The 18008-nt window shown below is 34.3% G+C and overlaps 1 protein-coding gene across 1 annotated transcript; it reads left to right on the forward strand.

The window, feature by feature from the left end:
* The first annotated feature begins 2593 nt into the window (after nt 1–2593).
* Nucleotides 2594–3313, forward strand: LOC135136841 (cysteine-rich venom protein 6-like). The gene is made up of 3 exons (XM_064066270.1): nt 2594–2729; nt 2780–2959; nt 3008–3313. The coding sequence occupies exons 1-3, from the start codon at nt 2681–2683 to the stop codon at nt 3193–3195; spliced, it is 417 nt and encodes a 138-aa protein (XP_063922340.1). The 5' UTR covers nt 2594–2680; the 3' UTR covers nt 3196–3313.
* Nucleotides 3314–18008: the final 14695 nt, after the last annotated feature.

Raw genomic sequence — 18008 nt, forward strand, 5'->3', positions numbered from 1 at the left:
AAAACACTAGGAACCCTCGAGACTCTTTCGATCTCATCGAGGGATAAAACGCCTGAAGTCCCCGAGATTCTTTTAACCTCACCGAAGGATAAAACACCAGGAGCCACCGAGTTTGTTTCATCCTCATCGAACAAGAAAACACTAGGAATCAATGAGATTCTTTCAACCTCATTCATCTAAAGATAAAACACTATGAACCCCCGAGATTCTTTCGATCTCATCGAGGTATAAAACACCTGAAGCCCCAGAGATTATTTTAACCTTATTAAAGAATAAAACACAAGGAGCCCCCTAGATTGTTTCAACCTCATCGAAGGATAAAACTTTAGGAGCCCCCGAGATTTTTTACCATATCTTAAAAATAAAACCCAAAAGGGCCCTGAGATTCTTTTAACCTCATCAAAAAATAAAACATTAGGACCCCTCCAGTTTCTTTGATACAATTTAAAATTAAAACATGAGGGAGCCCTGAGATCATTTAAACCTCATCGAAAAATAAAACACCAGGAACTCTCTAGATTCTTTAATACAATTTAATATTAAAACATGAAGGAGTTCTAAGATTCTTTAAATCTTATCGGAAAATAAAACACCAAGAGCCCCTGAGATTCTTTCGACCTCATCGAGGGATAAAACATCTGAGCCTCCAACATTTTTTCAACCTCATCGAAGACTGAAATACCAGTAATCCCCGAGATTTTTTTGACCTCATCGAAGTATAAAACACCAGAAGCCACGGAGATAATTTCAACCTCATGGAAAAATAAGACACTAGGAGGCCACGAGATTTTTTACTATATATTATAAATAAAACCCAAAAAGGCTCTGAGATTCTTTTAACCTCGTCGAAGAATAAAATCCTAGGAGCGTCCAGATTCTCAGAAGCCACCGAGATTGTTTCAACTTCATCGAAGGATAAAACACTAGGAGCCCCCGAGATTAATACTATTAAAATTAAAACACCAAGGAGCCCCCAGATTCTTTTAACTTTAACGAAGAACAGAACGCTAGGAGCCCCCAAATTCTTTCAACCTCTTCAAAGAAAAACACTACACACACAACACTTTGAAAAATAAAACACTAGGAACCCATGAGATTCTTTCAATCTCATCGGAAAATAAAACACCAGAAGCCACAGAGATAATTTCAACCTCATGGAAAAATAAGACAATAGGAGGCCACGAAATTTTTTACTATATCTTATAACTAAAACCCAAAAAGGCTCTGAGATTCTTTTAACCACGTCGAAAAATAAAATCCCAGGAGCTTCCAGATTATTTCAACCTCTTCGAAGAATAAAACACCAGGGACTCCCGAAATTCTTTAATGTATTATAAAAATTAAACACAAAGGGACCCAAAGATTCTTTTAACCTCATCTAAAAATAAAACACCCGAGAATTTTTCATGTATTTTAAAAATAAAACACCAGAAAATACCAGGAGCCCCGGATATTTTTTTTTTTTTTAATTTTAAAAATAAAAACAAAGTAGCTCTGAGATTTTTTTCAACTCCATCGAAGGGTAGAACATTTAAAACCCCCGAAACCCCTTAATATCTCTTAAAAAATTAAAACACAGAGGTGCCCTGGGATTCTTCCAATATCATCTGAAAATAAAATACCTGGAGCCCCCGAGAATTTTTCACATATTTTAAAAATAAAACATCAGAAAATACCAGAATCCCCAGAGATTCTTTATTATAAATCTTAAAAATAAATAACAAAGTAACGCTCAGATTTTTTCAACCTCAACAATAAAACACCAGAAGATCCGGAGATTGTTTCTAACTCATTGAAAGGTAAGACACCTGTAATTCCTGAGACAGTTTAATATCTCTTAAAAATAAAACACAAAGGAGTCCAGAGATTCTTTCAACTTCATTTCAACACTGGAGCCCCCGAAAATTTTTCAAATACTTATTTTAAAAATAAAACACCCAAAAATTCTTTCAATCTCATCGGATAATAAAACACCAGAGTCCTCGTGATTCTTTAAACCTCACCGAAAAATAAAACACCAGGTTTTCTGAAAATTCTTCCACATATACTTTATTAACAATAAAACACCAGAGGTCTCCTAGCTTCTTTTAAATTCTTTTAAAAAAGAAACATAAGCGGCCCATTTGAACCATTTTTAGGATCCTCAACAAGATTGTTTTATGTTATTTAAAAAAAAAAACATGTAGGTCTTCCGAAAATATTTCAATCTTAAAAAGAAAACACCAGAGTTCACCGGGGTAGTTTTAGATTCTTTTAAAAATAAAACACGGGAATCCGTTTAAATTCTTTCAAACTCTCCGAAAAATAAACACCATGTGACCCAAAATTATAACCTTTATAAATTAAAATAATAAGCTGTTGAGTTAAAAACTGCAAGATACCTAATTGTTAAGTTAAGTTATATTATTTTGATTTGTTTCCAAGTACTTAAAACTCAAGGCGGGCTAATAAGCCACAAATACACTCCAGTAAACAAACCACACACATACGGAAAGATAAAATTTTTTGATAAAATCTCTTTATTCACAATACGCACTAGCGTCACTAAATGACGTCAGACGAAACAAAACAAAAGTCAATCACTCACAATCTCTCAACCGAAACGATATCTTTATCTGCCATCACCCAAAAGTGTACTAATACTTTGCCAAAATATTTTTCGTTCCAATTTTGACTAACGATGATCAGAATTGTGTTGGTCCTTTTTTGTGCCACCCTTGCCCTTTCCAGTAAGTCTCCCAAAAATTTTTCCACTATATAATACATAATTTTGTCTTAGACACCAACAGGTGCGGTCCCAACGAAATTTACGACTTCTGCGGAACGTACTGTCCACCTACTTGTCAAATTCCGCAACCCGGAGATTGTCCAGAGGTCTGCGTTAGCGGGTGTTTTTGCCAAGAGGGCTACATTCGAGAAAATTTACAAGGAAAGTGTATACCAGTTGAAGACTGCCAAGGTATTTATAATTTGGACTAGTATACCTACAATTTAAAAACAAATTAAGGTGCTTGCAGAAAAAACGAAGAATATGACTCTTGCGGCACCAAGTGCCCCCCAACCTGTCTAGCTCCCACGCCCGGCTGCGACAAAAACTGCTCCCAAGGATGTTTCTGCACAGAAGGCTACATTCTGCAAGATAAATCACAAGAATGCATCAAGATAGAAGAGTGTCCCAAAACGATTAGCACTTAATACGATAAAGTGAAAATTTATGCCGGCCGTGTAGACGAAAATCGTGATATATATCACGGAACATTTTGTTATTATACATGGGATAAAACCCATGAAATAAAAATTCCATCCATGTTCACCCATACATTCCTACCTCCTCGTTTAATTTAACGTAATGCAACTGCACAGGCCATAAAAATGTGTGTGTGCTACAAACGTGTCCGGAATGACCAAAAATACCGAGTGTAGGGTGTGCTCCATAAATATCTCCATTAAGGTAGGTCCGATTACATCAATGAAAAAAAGATGAAATAGAGCCACACGAGAGACACTGAACGACTTAAAATGTGCGTGGAATATTATTTATTTAATTAACTAACATTAATATCGTTTTTACTTCCCGAGCGTAAGCAAAGGAAGTATTGTAATCGAGTCCGTCGGCCGACTCTCTACTTTTACGTTTTCTCGATCTTTCATGACCCCTAGAAGACGAAGAAATAGGTCTCCCATTTCCGTCTGTCTGTCCGTCTGTCCGTCTGTCCGTCTGTCCGTCTGTCCGTCTGTCCGTCTGTCCGTCTGTTGTCCCGGATTTTTATTAGACAGATAATCTCCGAAAGTACTCGACCGATTGTTGTAAAATTTTGTACTTATATTAAGAATATCATGTAGATGGTAAAACGCTAACCAAAATTTGTCTAATCATCCCCACCACTAATGCGATGACGTCACTTCAAAATTGTACATAGTAAATGGGTTTTCAATTGTATAAAATAACATAGTCCTACACATGTAGTTTACAACTCTGAATCGACTTTTCACCCGAAACGTCCAGATTTTTGGAGAAAAAATCAAAATTATAAAACAACATTTTGAAATTTAATTTTTAATCTGCTAACCAGAATGCTTTGAAATGTTGCAGATGTTTTAAGGCTATAAAGAGCATCATAAATCTTTAGTCAAAAAATATTTGCTTATCCCCTCCAAAAACTTGATGACGTCAGCTCAAAAGTTTGTGGAATAAATCATATCTAAAATGTACAAAATATGATGAGTCTGTACTTGTGATCTATCACTCCATTCATATTTTTTGGATTTGCATATACAGGGTGACTCAAAAAAATTAATGAATGCGTAAATATATTTTATTGATTTAATCAGGAACTACAAAACCGAATGCTCTGAAATCTTGCAGATGTTTTAAGGTCATAAAGAGCATAATAAATGTTTAGTCAAAATATATTTGCTTATCCCCTCCAAAAACTTGATGACGTCAGCTCGAAAGTTTGCCGAATAAATCATATCTAAAATGTACAAAATATGATGAGCCTGTACTTGTCATTTATCACTCCATTCATATTTTTTGGATTTGCATATACAGAGTGACTAAAGAAAAAATAATGAATGCGTAAATATATTTTATTGATTTAATCAGGAACTACAAAACGGAATGCTCTGACATCTTGCAGATGTTTTAAGGTTATAAAGAGCATAATAAATGTTTAGTCAAAATATATTTGCTTATCCCCTCCAAAAACTTGATGACGTCAGCTCGAAAATTTGCCGAATAAATCATATCTAAAATGTACAAAATATGATCAGTCTGTACTTGTGATCTATCACTCCATTCATATTTTTTGGATTTGCATATACAGGGTGATTCAAGAAAATAAATGAAAGCGTAAATTTATTTTACTGATTTACTCAGGAACTACAAAACCGAATGCTTCGAAATCTTGAAGATATTTTAAAATTATCATAAGCATGGTAAATTTTTGAACAAAACGTATTTGGTCGTCCCCCCTAAAAAATTTATCACGTCACCACAAAATTTTGCTGAATAAATCCTATCTAAAATGTACAAAATATGGTGAGTCTCTTCTTGTGATTTATCATTCCATTCAAATTTTTTCGATTTGCATATACAGGGTGACTCAAAAAAATTAATGAATGCGTAAATTTATTTTATTGATTTAATCAGGAACTACAAAACCGAATGCTTTGAAATCTTGCAGATGTTTTAAGGTTATAAAGAGCATAATAAATTTTTAGTCAAAATATATTTGGTTATCTTCTACAAAAAACTGATGACGTCAGCTCAAAAGTTTGCCGAATAAATCGTATCTAAAATGTACAAAATATGATGAGTCTGTACTTGTGATTTATCATTCCATTCATATTTTTGGATTTGCATATGCAGGGTGACTCAAAAAATTAATGAAGGCGTGAATTTATTTTATCGATTTAATCAGGAATTACAAAACCGAATGCTTTGAAATCTTGGGAATATTTTAAAGTTATTATAAGCATGGTAAACTTTTGTTCAAAATGTATTTGTTCATCCCTCCTAAAAAAATTAATGACGTCACCCTTAAATTTTGCTGAATAAATCCTATCTAAAATGCAAAAAATATGATGAGTTTGTACTTGTGATTTATCATTCCATTCATATTTTTTAGATTTTCTTAAGAGGTGGTTCAAAAAAATTAATGAAGTCAATTTATTTTATTGATTAAATTAAAGGCAACACTTATTATTAGTATTACACCCCAACCAACCCAATTTGGTAGACACAAAATTTGTTAAAGGAAAAACTCGGTTGAAACATAAGGGTAGCACGCTTATTTACATCGACTTTAACATTACAGGCCTGCATTTGTTTTATGCGCTCACTTGGTTCCCCGAATGTGAAATAGACATGTTTATAATCAACCAATTGTGAATTTCACCGTCAAGAATTAAAATAAAACCCAATGTTTTATATAATAAGCGAAAGTCGAAGCAATAAAACCGATGGTCGTTTTGTTTACAGTTTCTCTGTTTGACTCTCACGTATGCTGTTACGCCTGTCATCTTAAATTAAGAATGTTTATACATACACGATTTTCAGTTGCCTCTGATACGTATACGTGAGTAAATTGTTTCGTTATTTTATTGATTATTACAAATCAATATTCAAAACGACCCAATTCATTTTCCCGAAAATTTGAGAATATAATAATTTTATTCTTAGTATTACACTACATCTATCCCAACTGATATACGTTTCCTTGCAAAAATGTTGATGACGTCATCGAATTTTTTTTTAAATTCCCACTACAAAAATGTAATGAGAAAAAAAACACAATAGGCGTGCAGTCGTCAAGTTTCCGACAGTGAGGGAAGTACTGTCTAAACTCTTTAGACCAATTTTTTAATTTATTAATAAATTTTGCCGAAATCAAAAAAATCAATTGTAACTTGATGGAAACAGTAATAAATAGAGAGCGGATTTCTAGGTTTAATGCTTTTTGTGAAAAATGTAAGCACTTCAAAACTTTTTTATATCTGTAACTAGGATACAATTTGGAGGCATTTGACACATTTTTTTTATGCTTATTTGTTTTTTTTTCAATTTTATGCATATTAAAACTTATATGCTTATTTAATGCTTTTTTCAAAGAATATGAGTTTTAATGCATATTTTGTTCGAATGCCGGCCTTGTCTGGATGACAAATACTTGTTAGTTAGCCGTATCGTATCGTATGCATTTTACCTGGACTTGACCATTCAAGTACACTTACTCAAGACCCTTTCTGTGAATAGGTTCCGGTCGTTTGGGTAATAAAATTTTATTATAGGATTGGAAAAATACTCCATAGATGTTATGACTTTAAATCCTTACTTCCGTTGATAATGAATTAAAGCTTTTAACCAGATGTTATTTTTCGGCATTTTGCGGCAAAACCGTTGAAGATTTTCTAGAAAAAAGGATTATTGTACCCAACTACCTACCTTAAAATTTTTCTAATGGAAACTTTTAAGTAAATGAACCGTTTATTTCACAACCATCACTCTATCGCATCTGTCGTAGTACAGTGTTATACTTGGTTCTCCCTTGTTACATGTTGAGTTCTTTTTGGTAATATTACTAATATTTTAAAAGAATGCCGAAAGTAAAATCGACGCCGGATGAGTGGATAAGGGATTTTCCAGAATTAAAATTAGAAAACAACAAAATATTCTGCAGAGCTTGTGTGAAAACCGTAAGCCCACTATTTTTTTTTTTATCTATTTTCCTTTGTTAATCCTGTATATGTACGTTGTTTTAGATTCAAAGTGATAAAAAATATAACGTGACGCAACATGTCAGAACGACTCTTCATGTAGAAAGGAAGAAAATGTTTGAAGTTTCTAAAATTAAACAGCAGACCATACATGAATCTGTTGCATCTACTTCCACAAAAGATGAGCAGTTTCAGTTTAATTTCGATTTATGTAAAATGATGATCCAGTCCAATATACCTTTAAAAAAATTGAAGACAGGCCCTCTTCAAGAATTCCTTGAAAAACACTGCAATCGACATATTCCGGTTGAAAGTACTCTCCGAAAAAATTATGTAGGTCCAGTGTTTCAGCAAGTTTACAACGAAATTAAACATCGCATTGGAGATAATTATTTATGGTTCGCTGTCGATGAAACAACCGATAGTTGTGGAAGATACGTGGCAAGTTTAATTCTTGGAATCTTTAATGAAAATTTCCCTAGTCGAGGGTATGTAGTAGGGTAAATGTGTACAAGAGTGCGAATATGTATAAGAGTACGCACTGATGATTTCTGCTTATTAGTGCCATCTGGGTAAGATGAAGTTATACCATTCAGAATTTAATGCTAAACCTGAGATAAAGGTGCAAAAGTGACCTGAATATAGTTTATAGTTTGGTCGTACTGACGATTTTATGTTCACACGTTGTGTGGATGTAATTTTTACCGCTCATAGTTTTAGTTTTTTGTAAGGTACGTACCAGTTCTTTTATTTTACAGTAATAATTTTCATTAGTTGTAACTTTTAAGGTATCGTTATACACTAACAGTTTTATACTTTCTATCCATCAAAAGCTTTTAACTTTGAAAACATTAGGTTATGTACAAATGTACAAGAGTGCGCAGCGAGGTATTGTATAAGAGTGCGCATTGCTTGCAATACGTAGTCTAATAGTCTTGGAGATACATATCATACGATAATGAATTATTTAACTCTACTACTTTGTACTGCTTCTCAAGTTGTGTGGTGGTGGTTATGGTGATTTTTTTTAATTTTTACTTCCTGAGCGTGTTGTAATCGAGTCCGTCGACCGACTCTCTATTTTTACGTTATCTAGACTTTTCAAAACCCCTAGAGTACGAAGAAATAGGTCTCCCGTTTTACGTATAGTCTGTAGTCACTTATTCCCATTTATTTTCACCTTAGAAACAAATATTTTTTCATAAAATGTAATGCGCACTCATAAGCGTTCAAATGCGCACTCTTGTGCAATGAACTGTTTAAGAGTGCGCATTTACACATCTTGACAAAAATTGAAATTACTCTTAAAATATAGTGGTCTTGGGGCGTACAATTAAATATATCTGATCTCTAAACATGTATATAACGAACCCATATCATAAAATTTGTCTATCCAAAAAAATTAAAAAGTTGTTGATAGTTTTACACTAAGTGCGTACTCTTGTACACATTTACCCTAAGTTTGAAAATGTTAGATAAAACAAATGGCAATACGATTACCAGATTTGTAAATGACAGTCTTACGTCACTATTTTTGCCAAATAAAATGTTATTGATGATCTCGGATGCAGCTCGTTATATGTTGAAAGCAGGGAATAATCTAAAAATATTGTACCCCAATTTAATTCACTCTAGTTGCATTGCCCACGATTTAAACAGAGTGGCTGAAGGAATACGTTTGCAGTTTCCTACTGTTAATAAATTAGTGGCAAATGGTAAAAAGATTTTTGTTAAAGCCCCACTAAGAGTGCAACATTTTAAGAAAAAATTTCCAAAGATACCATTGCCCCCAGAGCCGATTATAACGAGGTGGGGAACATGGTTACAGGCCACATTTTATTATGACAAATATATCAAAGAATTTGAGGAAGTAGTTACGAAGTTTAGCGAAGATTCTTCTCAATCGATTAAAGATTGCATAAATATTTTGGAAAACAAAGATTTGCGACAAGATCTAGCTTTTCTAAGAAGCAATTATCAATTCGTATGTGAGGTAATAGAAAAGTTAGAAAAACCCAACACGTTGTCGGTAGATGCCGTAAACTTAGTGAAAAAATTTAAACAACAAGCAAACGCAATAAGGGGTGATATTGGTACTAGAGTATCTCAAAAACTTGACGAAGTGTTAAATAAAAATGCAGGTTTCGGTGTTCTTTCCGACGTTGCTCGTGTTTTACAAGGCCAGAAGGTGGAAAATTTTGAGTTAGATTCAACATTAGTTGCAAAATTCAAATTTGCGCCAACAACGAGTGTGGATGTTGAACGCACATTCTCCAATTTTAAACACATTTTAAATGATCGGCGAAAAAATTTTACACTGGACAACTTGGAACATATTACAATCATAAATTGTTTTAAAGAAAACTGAAATACGTGATGTGTATAGGATTATTGTAATAATATTTTATCCAAAGTTCTAAGAAGTGTTCTTTGATTTGTAATATGATTATGTTTTTAATGCTTTTTTGCTTAAAATGAAACTTTCTTATTGAAAATGTTGTGCTTATTTAAGCGCTTATTCTTAATTTTTTTGTGCTTATAAATCCGCTCTCTAGTAATAAAAAATCGCGTTTTTTAATTTCGTCGCGTCCGCAAACCCGGCCCCATCGCCCCATGCCGACCAACCCATCCCAAGCAAACAAGCTCAACAACAAACAACATAATAATAAATAATAACGCAGCCTCGGATTCCCTAACGAGGACATTTAGACCGAATTAAAGCTAATAGCGTTTTCGTGGGCGCCTGCTTCCAGCGACCGACCCATCACCGCCAAATTGGCAAGCTGGCATCGCCACCTACGAACGTAACGTAATTTACCCCTTAATAAGGGCACGTCTCTGCCTCGGACAAATAAATTTAGTTATAGGTTAGTGTGGTAGGTAGGCACCTCCAATAATTACTATGATCATCAAAACCTACATTAAATTTGGAAATCGGGCACCTGCCCGGACCGGATGCTCCGGCTCCGTTTCGGGCTTTCGCTGGAGGTATAGTCGGGAGCGAGGTATGAGGCGGGCGAAGCGAGGAGGTCGAGTGCGTGGGCCGCCGGGGAGGGATACGTTGATGGAGAGTATACAGCCGGGGAATGACGTAAATAATGATAGGTTAGAATGAGTTTGTTTTGGGATATGTACCGTATCATTATGTGAATTTAACATATAAAATATGTGCTAATGATTTTTGTATGAGGATATAATGTGCACGTTTAGAGCACACATTATCCACTTCATAACGGGCCTGCTTTATTATTTAGCCGATGTTATTTACTCGATTGTTCGTTCGGTTTTGTGGGTTGGGTTATTAGTGTGGTCGTTTGATGAGGCACGGTGACATTAAGCCGAAAAATGCGCATCAAAAAAGTATTACCAACGGACGACGCGCGGACGACAGACGACAGACAGACGGAAACGCGATGAGACAGTAGGCGGCAAGGAATATACTAAAAACAAAAAATAAAATCAAAAACAAGAATAATCAGTCGGAGAATATCAATAGCGACTAAATCTAGTCTAACCTAATTTTTTGTGCTATGTAATTGTGGATACAATTTTTCCGATTTAAAACCGGCTTAGAAGTGTTTAGTAGAATGATTAATTTCCATGAATTCACCAACAATGGGATGACGTTATCCGCAAATTTTACAATAGTGAATATTATTTAAATTTTATAAAATCACATACTTCTGTACTTGTAGTTTATGAACCCGTCTAGTATAACAATATTGGCATTTAATTTTGATTATTCTAGTCATGGTAAATCGTTAATCAAAATGTATCCATTTATACTACCTACAATAGGTATGGAAAATGTTATGAATTTATACTTGTGGTTTATGAATGCGTTAATATTTTTTTGAATTAATAGTTACACAGGTTGACCCAAAAAATTAATGAACCAGGATATCTATTTTATTGTTATTATTTAAATAACCCTAGGACCAATTTCTTGGTTACTTGTTGCCAAGTCGCGTTTTCTTGCTCTTTTTATCGTATATTTTTATTTTTTTAACGCTTTCTTTCGTCTGCGGTCCCCATTTTGTCTGTTTTTTATCGCGTTGTTTCATCGCCTTTTTTCGTGTTTTTTGTTGTATTTTTTGGTCATTTTTGTCATTTCTGTCCTTTTTTTGTTCTTTTTCGTCCTTGGTCCGGTTTTCGTCACTTCCTCCTTCATTCTCACTTTTTTGGAACCCCTTTTGTCTCTATTTGGTGTCGTTGTTTTTTCGTTTTTTTTCTGTCGCGTTTTTCTTGCTCTTTTTGTTCCTTTTTTGCTTTTTTATCGCTTTTTTACTGCCTTTTCTGCCTTTTTAGTTCTTTTTTGAACCGTTTTTGGCCATTTTTACTTCCCTCTGTCTTTTACTTGTCACGCCTTCCCTTATTGTCCCTCTTTGGTTCCTATTTTATTTATTCTTGGTGGCGTTGTTTTACTGCCTTCTCTTAACGTATTTCTCTCGCCTTCTTTTTGGTCACTTGCTTGTCTTTTCTGTCTTTTTTGTCCTATTATCACACTGGTCCGTTTATTACACTTCCTTTTTATGGTCCCTGTTTGGTTCCTAGAAGGATTTCATTAGCCGAAATCAGTCTTATCTTAACAGGTACTAGCCCCGCCCACCCACCCTCTCTTTTCTTAAAGGATATATCATTTGCCAAAATCGCGTTTTATTAATGACGTTATTGTTGCTCTTTTTGTTATATATTTTTATGACCTTTTTACTCCATTTTTTCCTGTTCTCGTTCCGTTTTGGCCCTTTTTGGCAATTTTTTACCTTTTTTTGTCGTCTTTTTTGTCCCTTCTCATTCCCTTCTCCTTTATCGCCCCTTGTACTATCTATTTTGTCAATTTTTATTGGTGTGGTTTTATTGCTTTTTGTTTTTTTTTAGGGTAAATGTGTACAAGAGTACGCACTTAGTGTAAAACTGTCAACAACTTTTTAATTTTTTTGGATAGACAAATTTTATGATATGGGTTCGTTATATACATGTTTAGAGATCAGATATATTTAACTGTACGCCCCAACACCACTATATTTTAAGAGTAATTTCAATTTTTGTCAAGATGTGTAAATGCGCACTGTTAGACAGTTCATTGCACAAGAGTGCGCATTTGAACGCTTATGAGTACGCATTACATTTTATGAAAAAATATTTGTTTCTAAGGTGAAAATAAATGGGAATAAGTGACTACAGACTACACATAAAACGGGAGACCTATTTCTTCGTACTCTAGGGGTCTTGAAAAGACGAGAAAACGTAAAAATAGAAAGTCGGTCGGCGGACTCGATTACAACACGCTCAGGAAGTAAAAATAAAAAAAAAATCGCCATAACCACCACCCCACAACTCGAGAAGCAGTACAAAGTAGTAGAGTTAAATAATTCATTACCGTATGATATGTATCTCCAAGACTATTAGACTACATATTGCAAGCAATGCGCACGCTTATACAATACCTCGCTGCGCACTCTTGTACATTTGTACATAACCTAATGTTTTCAAAGTTAAAAGCTTTTGATGGACAGAAAGTGTAAAACTGTTAGTGTATAACGACACCTTAAAAGTTACAACTAATGAAAATTATTACTGTAAAATAAAAGAACTGGTACGTACCTTACAAAAAACTAAAACTATGAGCGGTAAAAATTACATCCACACAACGTGTGAACATAAAATCGTCAGTACGACCAAACTATAAACTATATTCAGGTCACTTTTGCACCTTTATCTCAGGTTTAACATTAAATTCTGAATGGTATAACTTCATCTTACCCAGATGGCACTAATAAGCAGAAATCATCAGTGCGTACTCTTATACATATGCGCACTCTTGTACACATTTACCCTATTACTTGTCTCCTCTTTGTTTGGTACTTTTTTGGTCCGATTTTTGTCCCTTCCTTGCTCATTATCCTTTTTTGGCCCCTATTTTGTCACTACCTGGTGTCATTTTTTCGATTTTCTCTCTCGTGTTTTTCTTGTCCTTTTTCTTCCTTTTTTGTTTCTACTGTCGCCTTTTTTGGTCCTTTTTAAACTTATTTTGGCCCTTTTTCGGACCCTTTTTGACTAATTTTGGTCCCTTTTGGTCATTTTACCCCGCTTTTGTCTTCTCTTGTCATTTCATTTTTATCGTATTTTTCTCACCTTTTTTGGCCACTTTCTTTATTTTCTGTCTTTTTTGTCCTATTTTTTCCTTGATCGGTTTTTTGACACTTCCTCATTATTATGGTTCTTTTTTGATTCCTATATTGTGTTTATTACCTTTTTTCGTTTTATCGACCACTCTTTTATTGCATATTTTTATCGCCTTTTTACCCAATTTTTATTCTTCTATGGTCCTTATTTTGTCTTTTGTTGTCTTTGTTGAATTTTTCGATACTTTTTGTCTTTTTTGTCTTTTTTTTGCTTTTTCCCCATTGGTTCGGTTTTTGTCGTTTCCTCCTTTATTGTCCCTTTTTTGGCCCCTACTTGGTGTCGTTATTTTACTGCCTTTTTTTCTTTTTTTCTGTCGCTTTTCTCTTGCCCTTGTTGTTCCTTTCTTTGCTTTTCTTTGGCGCCTTTTTTGCTACTTTTTGTCTTCGTTTTGGTCCTTTTTGGTTATTTTTGGGGCCTCTTTGTCCTTCGTTTCTCATTTGTTATCGTTCTTTGGCCCCTATTTTATCTCTTTTTGTTGGAGTTCTTTTACTGCTTTTTTTCGTTTTTTTTTTGTTGTTTCTTGTTTTTTCTGTTCTTTTTTCCTTTTTTATTGTCCCTTTCTTGGCCCTTACTTGGTGTCATCGTTATATTGCCTTTTTTGTTTTTTTTCTGCCGTGTTTCTCTTGCTTTTTTTATCCCTATTTTGGTCATTTTTTTGTCCCTTTTTAACCTTTCTTTCCCCTGTTTTCGCCTAGTTTTAGCGTCTTTTTGGCTGTTTTTGCACCCCTTTTGTTCTTTTTTGTCCCTTTTCGTTCGTTTCTTCTTTCTTGTCTCTCTGTGGTCTTTATTTTGTTTTTTTGGTTGTTTTATTGACATTTTTCGCCTTTTTTTGTTGTGTTTTTGTTTTTTTTGTATTTTCTGTAGTTTTTGTGCTTTTTCGTCCTTGGTTCGGTTTTTGTCGTTTCCTCCTTTATTGTCCCTTTTGTGATCCCTACTCAGTGTCAATGTTTTATTGCCCTTTTTCGTTTTTTTCTCTCTGTTCCTCTTGCCTTTTTGTTCCTGTTCTCGCCCCATTTTGACCCCTTTTTGGCAGTTTTTGGACCCTTTTTGTTTTTTTTGTCTCTTCTCGTTGTTTTCTCCTTTATTGCACCTCTGTGGTCTCTATTTTGTCTCTTTTTGGTTCTTTTATTGACATTTTCGTTATTTTTTTGTTGTTGTGTTTTTTGTCTCTTCTGTATTTTTTTTATTTTTCGGTCCTTTGTCCGGTGTTTGTCGCTTCCTCCTTTATTGTTCCTTTTTTGTACCCTACTTGGTGTCAATGTTTTATAGCCCTTTGTAGGTTTTTCTGAGTTTCTCTTGCCCTTTTTGTCCTGTTTTTTCTTTGGCTATTTTTGGTCCATTTTTTGTCCTTGTTTTCTCCTCGTTTTGGATGCTTTTTGTTCTTTTTTGTCCGTTCTCGTTCTTTACTTCTTTATTGTACCTCTGTGGTTTTTATTTTGTCTCCTTTTGGTCCTTTTATTGACATTTTTCGTCTTTTTTATTGTTTTTTGTATTTTTGTCTGCTCTGCATTATTGTATCCTTTTTATCGTTTTTTTGGGCCTTACTTGCTGTTAATGTTTTATTGCCTTCTTTCGTTTTTTTCCCTCAGTTCCTCTTGCCCTTTTCGTCCCTGTTTTGTTTTTTTTTTGATCATTTTTGTTCCTGTTTTCTCCCCGTTTTGGTCCCTTTTTGACCGTTTTTGGACCTTTTTTGTTCTTTCCTGTCCGTTCTCGCTGTTTTCTCTTTTATTGTCTCTCTGTGGTCTCTATTTAGTTTCTTTTTATTTCTTTTAGTGACATTTTTCGTTTTTTTTTTTTGTTGTGTTTCTTGTATTTATTTGTATTTTCTGTATTTTTTGTCCTTTTTCGTCCTTGGTCCGGTTTTTCGTTTCCGCCTTTATTGTCCTTTTGGCTCCTTGGGTTCTCGTTTTTTCTCCTTTATTGTACCTCTGTGGTCTCTATTTTGTCTCTTTTTGGTTCTTCTATTGACATTTTTCGTAATTTTTTTTTTGTTATGTTTCTTGCATTTTTTTTGTATTTTTGGATTTTTTTGTCCTTTTTCGTCCTTAGTCCGGCTTTTGTCGCTTCCTCCTTTGTTGCCCCTTTTTTTTTGGCTCCTCCTTGGTGTCACTGTTTTATTGCCTTTTTTGGTTTTTTGCTGTCGTCGGTTCCTTTTGCCCTTTTTGTTTCTGTTCTCGCCCCGTTTTGGCCCCTTTTTCGCCGTTTTTGGACCCTTTTTGTTTTTTCTCCTTTATTGTACCTCTGTGATCTCTATTTAGTCTCTTTTTGTTTCTTTTAGTGACATTTTTCGTTTTTTTGTTGTTGTGTTTTCTTGTATTTATTTGTATTTTCTGTATTTTCTGTATTTTTTGTCCTTTTTCGTCCTTGGTCCGGTTTTTCGCTTCCGCCTTTATTGTCCTTTTGGCTCCTTGGTGTCAATGTTTTATCGCCTTTTTTCCTTTTTTTTGTTGGCTTCTCTTCCTCTTTTTGCCCTATTTTGTTTCTTTTTTTGCCATTTTTGGCTCAATTTTGGTCCTCTTTTCTCGCCGGTTTTGAGCCTTTTTTGTCCGTTTTTAGACCCTTTTTGTTTTTTCTTGTTCGTTCTCGTTATTTTTTTCCTTATTGTCCCTCTGGGGTCTCTATTCGTCCCTTTTTGGTTCTTTTATTGACATTTTTCATTTTTTTTTCTTGGGTTTTTTATATTTTTTGTATTTTCTGTATTTTTGTCCTTTTTCATGCTTGGCCTCTTTTTTGGCCCCTACTTGGTAACAATGTTTTATTGCCTTTTTTGTCCTTGTTTTCGCCCAGTTTTGGCCTCTTTTCTGGACATTTTTAGATACTTTTTGTTTTTTCTTTGTCCGTTCTCGTTTCTTTCTCCTTTATTGTCCCCCAGTGGCCCTTATTTTTGTGTCTTTTTGGTCGCGTTGTTTGATTGCCTTTTTTCTTTTTTTATTGTCTTAGTTGGATTTTTTGTCGCCTATTTATTTGGTAAGTTTTTTTATCCCATTTTGCTCTCTTTATTACATTTTTAACACCTTTAGGTCTGTGTTTTGATCCTTTTTGGTCCCTTTTTGGCCATTTTTACTCCGTTTTTATCTTTTCATGTCGCTTCCTCCTTAATTATACCTCTTTGGCACTATTTTGACTATTTTCTGGATTGCTTTGTTTGGTGTCTCTTTTCCTCTATTTGTTGCCTTTTTCTTGATTTTTGGTCGTGTTTTTTGTAGCATTTTTTATCGCTTCTGTTTGTCTCACTTTTTTTTTGGTGTCTTTTTTGTGGCTTTTTTTTTACTTCCTTTTCTAACACATTTTTTTATTGGTTTTTCTCGCTTTTTTTGTAGCGTTTTTTCTGTCTTTTCCGTCATTTTCCCATCTTTTTTTTGGTTCTTTTTCGTCCTCGATGCAGTTTTTGTCCCAACGTTCCCTATACTTAGTATCAATTTTTCGCGGAGATTTATTTCGAAATTTTTAACTTATTAATGTCAAAATTTGTACATCGTTTTCCGGACGTCCGTCCGTCAAACGGAAACGTAGAAGCCCACTCAAAAAGCCGCCGATCAAAATCAAGCGATCACATGTCAATACACCAGAAGCTCGTTCGCCTCCTATGATCCCTACGCATCCGCACCGTTTCTGATTAACCGATACCAACTTAGTAATAATTTATTACTTAATAACACCGCCGAAAAAGTTGGCATGATTTATGCCCGCACGGATCGCTCTATGTGCCGCACTCCGAAATGATATAAGACTTTATTCTTGTCCGCCGTCGGTGGTCCAAAATGGCGCCAAGATGTGATCCAGTTCAGAGATAGACCGCGAGATGGCCCGAGATTTATAACGGACCTTTTATAAGCGGTCCTCGCCATATAGATCTCCAACGCGATTACCTTCGCTTATTATATTTGCTCCTGTTGAGCTTTTACTGCACGCAACTAAATTTAAATAAAGGATTTTTATACAACGGGGCTCTGTTTGATATTCTGGACGCGAAAGACGCCAATGCGGAGGTTCGACCGAGCTAATTATTATTAAACAGTTTAGGCTAAAAAAAAAATCCTCTTTATTTCTTAATTTTTTTTAATTGAAGTATTATTTTTTTTTAATCTTATTTTTTGATACTTCCCGGATGATTTTTTTTTACCGTTGTTGAGATTTCAAGGTATTTAAATAACTCATTTTCAATCGTTGTTTTTCGAATCGCCTCATTGAGGTCTATATTTCACTTTTTTTGGATTTTTAGGTGACTTAATTTTCTTAATTTTTCGATTCACCCCGTATGATTTTTTTAACCGTTTTTAGAAATTTTGAGATATTTAAAAATTTTATTTAAAACCTAATTTGTCGAATCTATATATTTTTCTGAATTTTTGAGGACTTTCGAGCAATTTTTTAGACCCCCATATGAATTTTTTGGCCACTTTTTGAGAATTTAAAATCATTTTTAAGCAGGATTTTTCGAAAATCTTATTTCAGAGCCACTAACACTTTATATTTTCCCTATCACTTCGTCAAAGTGCATATCTGAGAATTTTTCAGTGGATTTTTCGACTGTTTTTCGAGAATTCGTGATATATAATAAAATCATTTTTGAATCGAATTTTTATTTAAAAACTTTAAACTCT

This window comes from Zophobas morio, unplaced genomic scaffold (genome assembly GCF_036711695.1).
Source record: "Zophobas morio isolate AGI-343-1 ecotype UQ-CSIRO unplaced genomic scaffold, CSIRO_AGI_Zmor_V1 ptg000027l, whole genome shotgun sequence".
Taxonomy (NCBI): domain Eukaryota; kingdom Metazoa; phylum Arthropoda; class Insecta; order Coleoptera; family Tenebrionidae; genus Zophobas; species Zophobas morio.

Bases quoted from the DNA above. Each gene is read 5' to 3' on its own strand.
- LOC135136841 (XM_064066270.1), top strand. From the start codon at position 2,681: ATGATCAGAATTGTGTTGGTCCTTTTTTGTGCCACCCTTGCCCTTTCC. The intron at 2,730-2,779 runs GTAAGTCTCCCA...ATTTTGTCTTAG, and splicing joins TGCCACCCTTGCCCTTTCCA to ACACCAACAGGTGCGGTCCC. The intron at 2,960-3,007 runs GTATTTATAATT...AAACAAATTAAG, and splicing joins ACCAGTTGAAGACTGCCAAG to GTGCTTGCAGAAAAAACGAA.